We start from the raw sequence: 10,564 nt of genomic DNA on the forward strand, positions 1-10,564 counted from the left end.
AGGTATTTATCAGCACTTCGATAAATGCAATTCTCTGGTGGGACTGAATTTCGTAAACAGTAGTTTCTCTACACTGATCTGAATGAAGTATTTAGTAATTCAACTTGGAAACGTAAGGTTAATGCACTTACAAATGGTATGTAATTTGCGACTAATTAAGGCAGAAACTCGACAGTAATAGTGTCTGACACCTACAGTCAAACATATCATCTTCACTATCGTAACAGCTCATTTTCACACAAAACTTTAATAGACAACAGTGGACGAAATAAAGGAAATAAATATAAATAAATAGTGTAAAAAAAAAATTTAAATACCGGAGTGAAGAAGTATGAATTATTCCTTTTAAGATTGATAGTAATAAAGCGTATTAAGATTTTGAGAAGTATAGTCTGCAAATAGGGATCGTACCAGATGCTTTTATTATAAAAGCATAAACGTTGGTAGCGAGGGAAAGTTATCTGAGGGCAGAGTGCCTGAGAGCACTGGCTGCAGACTGGCCATTTGGAAGACTGATCAGTGCCAGTGTATGCATTTTTATTTTATATCCATCCATTCATTTTCCAAACCGCTTATCCTACTGGGTCGTGGGGGGTCCGGAGCCTATCCCGGAAGCAATGGGCACGAGGCAGGGAACAACCCAGGATGGGGGGCCAGCCCATCGCAGGGCACACTCACACACCATTCACTCACGCATGCACAACTAGGGGCAATTTAGTAATTTCAATTAGCCTCAGCATGTGGGGGGAAACCGGAGTACCCAGAGGAAACCCCACAACGACATGGGGAGAACATGCAAACTCCACACACGTGATCCAGGCAGAGACTCGAACCCGGGTCTCAGAGGTGTGAGGCAACAGTGCTAACCACCTTGCCGGCTTATATATATTAATAATATTATTAAACACTGGATGCCTAAGTTCTGCTGGTGCTCTGTGAACTCAGACTCGGATGCTGCCAAGCAGGAGGCCAAAGGGAAGGCAGGAGGAACAGCTAATGCTTTCAAAAACTGCTGTCTGATGTCATTTTTTGGTTTTACTCGTATATATACATACACTTCTGGTCAGAAGTTTTAGAACGCCCCAATTTTTCCAGTTCTTCATTGAAATTCAAACAGTCTCACTGTACTCTGAAATGAAGGCATAGTGTCGTCCGACCCTCGTGTGTGCCTCGCCCCCTCATTAACCACATGTGCCGTCCCGGTCTTGATCACCTGTCTCCTGCTATTTCGGCTAGTCTTGTGTATATCAGTCCATGTCTTCCTCTGTTGCCCAGATCTGTCACTGATGTTCATCACCGTCTGCCCTGTTCGTCTCACTAAACCCTCGTATCCAACCCGCGCAATGACTTTCTTGATGTAACTCAACGTGTCAAACCTGCAACTTGCATTTGAAAGTGAGACTTGCTTAACTCCGACCACGATTAAGCTGTGGTCCTGTGAGCCGTTTATCATGAAAGCTGTTGACTGTGAAGAAGCTTGTCTTCTGATGCTGTTGTGGCTTTTGGGTCTGCGAGGGCACTTCCTGTCAGAGTGTCCCCCAGTTTCTCAAGGCCTTTCGATGGTGAAAGAGATTGTATTCACTTTCACCATGACTTTCATCACAGTTTCTCTGTACGACAGGCCTAGCGTTGAGTGTTATGATGGTCTGTCTCTCTTCCATTGTTAATTGCCTTTTTCTCGCCGTTTTTATAGCAGCACACAACGTTCTGCTGTACAATACTGTTCAAATAGTGCTCATGGGGATAGGGTACCACGGTCTATCCAGCACTACTTATACGCGGACAGAGGGGGTTATGGGTAATCTGGGCAAGTTGGGACACCTGTTAGGATTGGTGGCACCAGCTTTCAAGGCTTGATCAACCTCTATTGCTGCAGAACAGCATTAAGTTGTTAACCCATTTCCTGTTCCCTGAAAAAGGCCATTTTGTATAATTCTGAAATGCACATTATTTCCCAGATTTGGGTAACCTTACCTTTTTCTTTTACCTCTGGCCACTTGCCTTTGTACCATTTCAAGTTATTCATAGGACCTGAACAGCTTGAATGTCAATGAAAAATGGGAAAAATTGGGGTGTTTTAACCAAACTTTTAACCGGTAGTGTATGTATACACAAACACACACACAAACACACACACACTTCCCCATGAGACAGATTAATGTCCCATGAATAATCCATCCAGTATATAGGGTTTTGTGGTTATTTCAAGTTAAGATGACACATGAGGAAGTCACTTGGCCAGAAATCGGTTCCTCTAAATGACATGGAAACAAAGACACCAACTGAGAACACAAACCAAGCAAAGCCACCAAAGCTAAACTGCTACGCAAATAGCAGCCTGCTAGAGAGTCCAGTAGCCCCGTGTGTCTCAGTCTGTGTGTCATGAATAATCACCCAAACCCTGCAAAAAACACACATGGGTATTTACTGGTCACCACAGTTATGGCTCCAGGCCAATTTTAAAGGAAACAGGAGAATCTGGAGAAAACACAAATTAACCCATGGAGTACATACAAATTCCACAGAGCCTAATTTAGTGGCAGGCCTGAACACACAACCCTAGGAATAGAAGCACCATTAGAACACAGAGTAAGAGCCATGCCAGGGTGCCACCCAAGCCTGCTCCTTTTATGGTACTTAACTTCATTTACGATGCAGAGAAGCATGACGAGGTATTGATGTTTCTCCTAATAACATTCTTCCAAAGAAAGGGTTAGGGTACAAAAGTGTGTCAATTAGTAGCTGCCTCCATTGATAAGCAAAAGTTATTGCTAAGATTTAGTCACCAGTTGCTGAGATAGCGGTAGGTCTAGCCGAGGTGTGATTCACATGCCACGCCTGAGGTGCAATGCTCTGTCAACAAAGAAAGACCTCAGCTTTGATAATGCACTTATTGCATTGTGGCATGTGCATGTACAGTATGGGGGGGGGTGAGGATCAGTAGTAGTAAGACCATTATTGCAACATGCACTTTTTATGGGCAACAGAAGCAGTTTACACACTTTGTTAGGAGTTGCGGAAATTTATTCGACTGTTGCTCCGGTTACTTATTTAAACGTCCAATGCGTGACATTTGTAAAATCATACATTGGATGATTAAATAGCTTCCTGTGGCCACTAGTCTATATGAAGCCTGTTTCCGCTCAGCCCAGTCTCACTACCACGTAGGAGAAGGCAGTTAAATGCAGAATGTATTGTTGAAATGTTTCCATGGTGGTGCAAGCAAGACAACGCCACTTCTGCAATATTTATTAGTAATCTCTAGCACTTGTAAGAAAATACGAGCCCTGTGAGCCATTACTTGTGACAGCAGTACATTTCATCTTTAAATATCTAGAGAACTGTAAAGTGTGTATGTTTAAAGGTTAAATTGTTCGACAAAATGCTAAGTATCTGTGTGTCAGTAATGTTTTTGTTTGCACTGTTATTTATCACTGCGATTGGTCGGCACCCCATCCTGAGTTATTCCCCATAGACTCCAGACCCCCCCCCCCCCACACACAACACTGAAGAGGACAAGTGGTTACTGAAAATGGATGGACGGATGGATGGATGTTATTTATCATTGAGTCCTGTACTTGACTAGGCTTTGCAGGAAGCCCCCTAAATAAGAATTTCATAGTACAATGTACGCATGAACGTCCACCCATTTGGGCAGCAGAGAAACTCGGGAATAATTCTGATCATGTAGCTCGAGGGCACTCCCAGCTCTCCAGCCTCTCTGAGACTTTAACCGATGTCCTTCATATTAAAACTCCACGTACAGTTTTAAAGCTATACGCAATCTTATCGTATAAGCAGAGGTGCCATCTAGTGGCTAAAGTTGGAACTCCAGTTTGCCTCTTGACAGATCGCTGTTGCGTACTGTGTACACATATTCACCCTTTTTCTCAGATTTCAAGGGCTTCTCCTTGTAGTTGAAATTCACAGCTGTGACTACAGCTTTGCAAAGCGATCAAAAATTCATGCTAGGAAAAAAGACACAGGAAAATGAACTCAAATTCCCCAAAATGCAAGACAAAATATATTTTGCACCAAAAATAACAAACATTTGTAAAATTAAGTCACGAAGGAGGGAATCGCTATTCTGAACATATAAACAGATGATGAAAGGTACTTTCTGTATTGAAATTTTAATGCGTGTAATTAGTTCCTGCGCACACAGTTCCAAAACAGACCTATAATTTGCATAATGATTTTCAATAAAAGCACATATAAGTTTTAATATAAACAGGAACACGTATAATCGGATGATACATAGCATAATGTATAATATGTTTTCCAACGACAGAGGATATAACAGAAGGTTTAATAAGATGTGTTTTGACGCATCTGACTTTTAATGCAAAGTCATTATTACCATGAAAATCTAAACTGTTATTTAATTTTATGTGTAATTTATTACTCAAGCACACGATATCAGGCTTTTTATAACATATAACACATGGAACATTGCCACAATACTGAGAATAGACCCACAATCTGCGCTAGACCACAATACGCTGTAACAGTTGCCATGAATACAAAATAAACTAATGAATGATTAATTTGCTTGACCTTATGTCAAGATCAACCAGAAACAAACAGTAAGCAAAGGATTTTCTTTAACGGTGCATTTTCGTGTTTCTCTAATACTAACACTGTACAGTAATTTATAAAACTATTTACAAAAAAATATTGAATTTAATAAACATCGGTATGTTTCCGGGATCTGGGCAGGACTGAGATGGGGGTTCTGGCTGGAGTGGGCCTGTTCAGGACTTGGAAAAGCCACGGAACCAGGCATGGGGCCGTCAGGAGGGCGGCAAACAGCAGCCACCGGAGAATCAGGTACCACAAGGGCAGCTCTCGATCAGTCCTGCAAGTTACAGCACGGAAGGCCGGCCTATTAAAACTTGTTTATGCCTACTAACCACCATAAAGCATTAGCAGCATTGCTAAGGCTACATTTACATTAGTGCTCTCTTTGACCCAAAGTAACATACAGCTGAGAAGGTAGGGCCAGACAATCCCTGGAGCCATTGGGGTGTGTGTCTGTCTTACTGCTGGGGGGCAGACTCTGCTCGGAAATGTCCAACAGATCGTTGATCTAACGCGCCGTCGAGCTGCCTGGCAGCCGGAAGGACGGCCCAGCCCCCGGGTCTCACAAACCTCAAGCCTCCCCAACCTACCGCAGACCCACACTGCTCTACTCTGCGAGGATGGAAAATGTTTTAAATCATGTGACTTCTGTCTAGGAGCATAGCTGTCATGCTTTATAAGAAATGCAACTTCCTGTATTTGAGTCGAGCTGTACGTCACAGTCTGCCAGAAGTGGAACGTCCTGTGCTTATGTAGATCTACCTGTTTATAGATCGATCAATAATAATAACATTATCTGTCAATCTCAGCTAGTAATTCCCCTCACTTTACACCAATGGCTACTTCACTAGTGTGAGTGGCACCTACAATATGGGTACAAGAACTGTTCCTAGGGCCCCTGAAGGCAGAGCGAGATCTGAGCACAGGGCAAAGAGATGGCTACCTGGTGACATTAAGGCCAGAGGTGGTAAGAGAACTTTTGTCGCCATCTGTGGTGTCAGTGGGCTCAAGAGGAGCAGCAGTTGTCGTCCTCAGTCTCTCACTGCAGTCGTACGGGTTGTCACCTGACCACAGGACAGACAGTCATTTTGGACTGCAGTAATCAAACCCACAACACTGCAGTATGAACTGCAACGGGTGCTGGATCAGGTTTCCTAAATGGCGACGCATATGTGGCAAAGGATCAAAAGCTGGTTTTCAGAAATGTGTGGCAAGAGTGTTAGCTACTTAACCACCATGTCACCCTTATTTAGCTTTATCTGAAAAGAAAAAAAAAACCCATTTCCTTTTTATTTACCTGTCACATATTCACACCATACTAATATATCAAATTGCATAGTTTTTTTTTTGTTTGTTTTTTACATCACGGCACATTTTAGTCAGTTCCAGGTCGGTCATGGACACTCAGAGACGTGTGGTGCCATTGCACTCACCGCGGATGCCCAGGATGTAGATGCAGTCCACCTTGGCAGGACGCAGGAGCTGCACGGTCACATCTTGACTGTTCCGGTTGCCAAGGCTGTTGCTGGCTGTGCAAAAGTACCTCCCGTCCTCTGTCAGAAAGCCACACTGGAGCTGCAGATTTGATGAGTCCTGCATGCTTACCGGGTGGGACCCCGTGGCTCGGAACCAGCCGTACTTAATCCGCGTGCCTCTGTCACTGGCGCAGTGGAGAGTCAGCGGCTTCCCCCAACAGGACATCTCCGGAGGACTCAGCGACCACACTCTGGGCTCAGATACCGCTACTGAGAAACAGATTTCACCTTCAACATGGCCAAACTTCATAATAAACAAAGACAAGGCGGGGCTCTGGTATGTATGCAGTTTCGATGTTTGGGTGAAGAAAGAGACCGACCTCATACCTTCAGTCACCCTTATATTGATCCGATACATAATGTCGGAATATATCTTGTCGATACCAACCCAATACACCCCGGTGTCTGATATCTGCAGGTCTGCCATCTGGATGAGCAAACCCCTTCGATTTGCTTCCTGAATCTTGAAGCGATTATTGAGCTCTGCTCTGACGTAGCCATTAGTGTCCATCAGAATCTCACACGTGCTTCTGGACTCCCCAAGACACCAGTACTTTTTGCTGAACAGGAACCGACTCGTCTGGTACTGACAGATGACCACCAGAACTCCCCCAATGATCCCATTCACCTCGTCTCTGTCACACTGTAGCTGAAGACTTCCTGGAGACAGGGTATGACCCAGTCCAACATCACTCAATAATGACACATGGAGCGCAAGAGAAAAAACTTCCAAAATATGTCTCTCTTGGTCGGGTACGACAGCAATTTCGCACTCTAAATACATCATTATTCAGCAATGAAACGTTTGATAATCATCAGTAAAACTGCTCTCCATACTTAAAAAAAATAATAATTACGACTCCCACATCACATTCCCTCAACGTTACGCTGATGTTTCTGCCTGAGGGTATTATAAGCTGAACTAAAAACATTCTTTACAAAAATGTAAAAAAAAGAAATTGTAACTTAAAATATGGCATGAACACTTTAAGCAAACAAAGGTGGAAATGAATGTGTGTTAATAGAAGACATTATCAAGTAAATTCAGGTAAATTCAGTGAGTCAAATTTATTTTCAGTAAACTGATCATTTACTGCGGTGTGTAAATTAATTGTGAAAGTTACTTACCTTGAAAAATCAACATCAAGCAGAGGCGATTCATCATGCTGCATTTCAGCACTGGGGTCGAAATGAAACAGGAAGTTTGGCTGAGATGGACTGTGGCTTCTTGTACGCTTTCAGGTGCTGCCTATGTATGTAATGCCAAAGTGTGCAGGGGCTTTCAGACATGGACTTCAGAGGTAAGAGAGCCCTGCCTGAACGCAGGAGCAGGTCTTTGCTAATTTCTGCCCTTTTATTTGAAACATCATCCTGGCCAAATCATCTCTACATATATATTTTCATAGTTTCAGCCTGACTCTATGTTTATCACCTCTGTACATGATGGCATAGGCAAAGTGAGAATATGCCTATAGGAATTAATAAAGCATCACTATTCATTTCTATTCTATTCTATTCTATTCTATTCTATTCTATTCTAATGTGTTTCTCTTTCTTGCACAGATACACACAGTTCATTTGTAGAAAGTAGATATACTGTAGAGTGCTTATGCCACAAGCATCCCCTCCCAAGGGCTCTTCAAGCCCCTCCCATCTGGAAAGACACTTTGGAGCATTCAGACCAGCTCCTCTAGATTCTGTAACAGGCTCCTTCCTCATGCCATGGGACTCCTCAACACGCTCCTACTAGCGGTGGACACAGGCTATCTACAGGGCAGGGATGAGAAAAATAAAAGGACATCTTTTGAATGCCGTATGCATCAGACATCCCCCCCCACTAGTAGAAATGTACACTATGTGTGGTGAAGGAGGCTCCATCCCCGATTAAGATTATTCATAATGTTTTGTCAACTACAGAGGGAACCAAGTTATCACATTTTCTTGCACATACTGTAGGAACAGCTACAGGATACATTACTTCATCTACTTCTCGCACATGTACAGGAAACTGCATCTCGTAGTGGGTCTCATTTTCTTCGCTGGAAGCACAGCCGTCAGAGATATTTTCCTTTCCATCACAAGTGCATCATGTTCGCTCACTTGGAAGGGCACTCCAGAGGGACCCTCAAGTTTACCCATTTCTAATGGCAATTTATATGGTATCACACTTTCCCCACTGGACAGGCACCTATTTGAGCATCTATTCATGTTTTCTCTCCTTTACAGCAACGCATCCCATTTTATCTACTGGAAAGGGCGCGTCATGTTCAGGTGGCATGTTGAGGGCATTTCAAAACGCAGCCTTTTCCTTCGGAAGGGTGACCATAGGCAAAATGAGAATTCTCTGTATTGCGTAATCTCACTATTTCATTTCACTGGGTGCCGGCATATTGTGAAAGGGCAGAAAAGCGTGACTTGACTGATATATTTTACTCGTGTAAGCAGAGGTGATGCTAGGGACGCTGGGGGACCCTAGGCATAAGACTCCACGAAGCCCTCCAACGCAGACTCCCCCAGTTTGGTAAAACCTATGACCATCATTTTAGCGTGTAGTCTAAACTAATAATATCAGCAAAGAGAATTTAATAAATGTGATTCCTTCATATTGATTTTACTGTGAAAAACAGAATACAAAAATAAAGCAGATTTGTCGTTGCAATGTACTATGCAATCAGCACAGCTCTGGTTGCCCCCTCACAGCTCGGAGGCCCCCTCACAACGGGGCCCCTGCGATTGCCTGCCTTGTCTGTCCTGTTCCCATGCTTCCGTAAATAAGGTTTTTTTTCCGAGAGTAATTAAATAGCTATGGGAGTCTTTCTGTGTATTTGTGCATTTCCTGTAGTTCTTTGACTAGAGTTATTTGGTTAGGTCAGTGGTTTAGTGGTACAAAAGGTGCCTGGCCTGGATATTCAAACTTCAGATTATTTGTTTGGATCCACAATAACCACGCTGGCTTTTGTGGCACTGACATGCCTTTCAAATTGACTCAGATAAGTGTGCAGAGATGGGGTCTATTGGTATTTAAGTGATGCAAATGAGGTTGGTTTCCACAGGGTGATAGTTGCAAGTGTTCATTTATAAAGTGCAACCGTATTCACAGATATAACAACTCCACAACGCAAATCTCCGGTGCGTTCAGAGGAGCACCACTAGATGGCACCCCGTGACACCGAGAGACTGCCCGGCTGGTGGAAGGTGAAGCGAGTCGGAGGTAGTCCGCTAACTGTGACTATAGGCAAGAAGACACCATTACTGCGCTTTTTGTTGCATTATGTAAGATGCTACAAGGGCCACTAAAATTATAGCAAAATGAAAACACTATAATTCCGGATATATGGTACGCCACAGGATTCTGAAATTTGTATAGTATATGAATAAACTTTTGTTTCTGTCTGGCAGCAAGTCTGAAATTTTTACTTTTGTATATAGAAATTTAAGCTACTCTGTAAATATATTGATCTATACCTGCAGTCACTTCTCCTTTCTCTCTTTTTCATTATTATGTTTGCCGTTCTCCCATCCCTGCTGCAATTCTGCGATGTTGACGATGAACTGGAAAAGATAAACTAGGCGGGTTCAGTGGATTACTTGACCAGAAACTAGTTTGGCTACTTAGTATAACAGGCAGCCATACCTCCAGTTTGCTTATCGACCTCCAGGAATGCAGAATTCCTCAGTCGTGTGATTTTGCCTCTGTACAGTAGCTTGGTAGTCAGCACAGGCTCAACCACTGCACAGAAACTGTTACTCTGTCTGTATTAAAAACAAATTGTAAAGTGTCTTCTGTCTAACCAGCACTTAGCAGTAATAGATACTTTATTGATCCCCATCTGCAAATGTTCATTACACCACCCCCAACTTGCTCACTGTAGGTAAACGTAAACTGGCCTTGTAGGGCAGTCACCTGTAGCAGCAGCCACTCGGTGTAGGAGCTGGGGGGTTAAGGGCCCAGCTCAAAGACCCCAAACCGCACCAAGGCTGGGCTTAAACCAGCCACTCTGTGTAGGAGCTGGGGGGTTAAGGGCCCGGCTCAAAGACCCCAAACCGCACCAAGGCTGGGCTTAAACCAGCCACTCTGTGTAGGAGCTGGGGGGTTATGGGCCCGGCTCAAAGACCCCAAACCGCACCAAGGCTGGGCTTAAACCAGCCACTCGGTGATCACAGACACAGAGGCTTAGCCCACTGAGTCACACACAGCACATACAAAGCTGACCAGTTTTGTGAGGTGGACTTACACAAAAACCAAGCTCAAAATATGCCGAGTCCATTTTAAATATTACTTCTTCTGAGAAGTGAATCACTGAGCTTTAAATATTTAGTCAGTGAAGCCCGGAAGCTGATGAGCACCAAAAAAAAGTATATTTTGTAATTATGAAGGTAATCTGGAAGACAATGTAGGGAAGGCAGGATTTTGTAAAATTTGATGCTGTTATCTTGCAGGTCAAATT

At 43.4% G+C, this 10,564-nt stretch overlaps 1 protein-coding gene across 4 annotated transcripts; it reads right to left on the reverse strand.

The window, feature by feature from the left end:
- Positions 1–4,023: 4,023 nt before the first annotated feature.
- On the reverse strand, positions 4,024–7,329 carry LOC125745516 (uncharacterized). Of its 4 annotated transcripts, none has more exons than XM_049018462.1 (4): positions 7,245–7,329; positions 6,015–6,776; positions 5,525–5,645; positions 4,024–4,858 (listed from the first exon to the last, which is right to left on the reverse strand). In XM_049018462.1, the coding sequence occupies exons 1-4, from the start codon at positions 7,279–7,281 to the stop codon at positions 4,684–4,686; spliced, it is 1,095 nt and encodes a 364-aa protein (XP_048874419.1). In that variant the 5' UTR covers positions 7,282–7,329; the 3' UTR covers positions 4,024–4,683. The 4 variants fall into 4 exon arrangements, with proteins under 4 accessions (XP_048874419.1, XP_048874422.1, XP_048874420.1 ...); XM_049018465.1 differs by lacking the exon at positions 7,245–7,329 and having other exon boundaries at positions 6,015–6,323; positions 6,444–6,903; XM_049018463.1 differs by lacking the exon at positions 7,245–7,329 and having other exon boundaries at positions 6,015–6,326; positions 6,444–6,903.
- Positions 7,330–10,564: the final 3,235 nt, after the last annotated feature.

The sequence above is a fragment of the Brienomyrus brachyistius genome, chromosome 6, assembly GCF_023856365.1.
Source record: "Brienomyrus brachyistius isolate T26 chromosome 6, BBRACH_0.4, whole genome shotgun sequence".
Taxonomy (NCBI): domain Eukaryota; kingdom Metazoa; phylum Chordata; class Actinopteri; order Osteoglossiformes; family Mormyridae; genus Brienomyrus; species Brienomyrus brachyistius.

What these genes read in the sequence shown, in the direction of transcription:
- LOC125745516 (XM_049018461.1), bottom strand. Translation starts at nt 6,903, where the DNA reads ATGATGTATTTAGAGTGCGAAATTGCTGTCGTACCCGACCAAGAGAGA. An exon ending in CTACATCCTGGGCATCCGCG is followed by an intron (nt 5,646 to 6,014) that starts GTGAGTGCAATG and finishes TCCTGTGGTCAG; the next exon opens with GTGACAACCCGTACGACTGC. An exon ending in TCTGGCCTTAATGTCACCAG is followed by an intron (nt 4,859 to 5,524) that starts GTAGCCATCTCT and finishes TGTAACTTGCAG; the next exon opens with GACTGATCGAGAGCTGCCCT.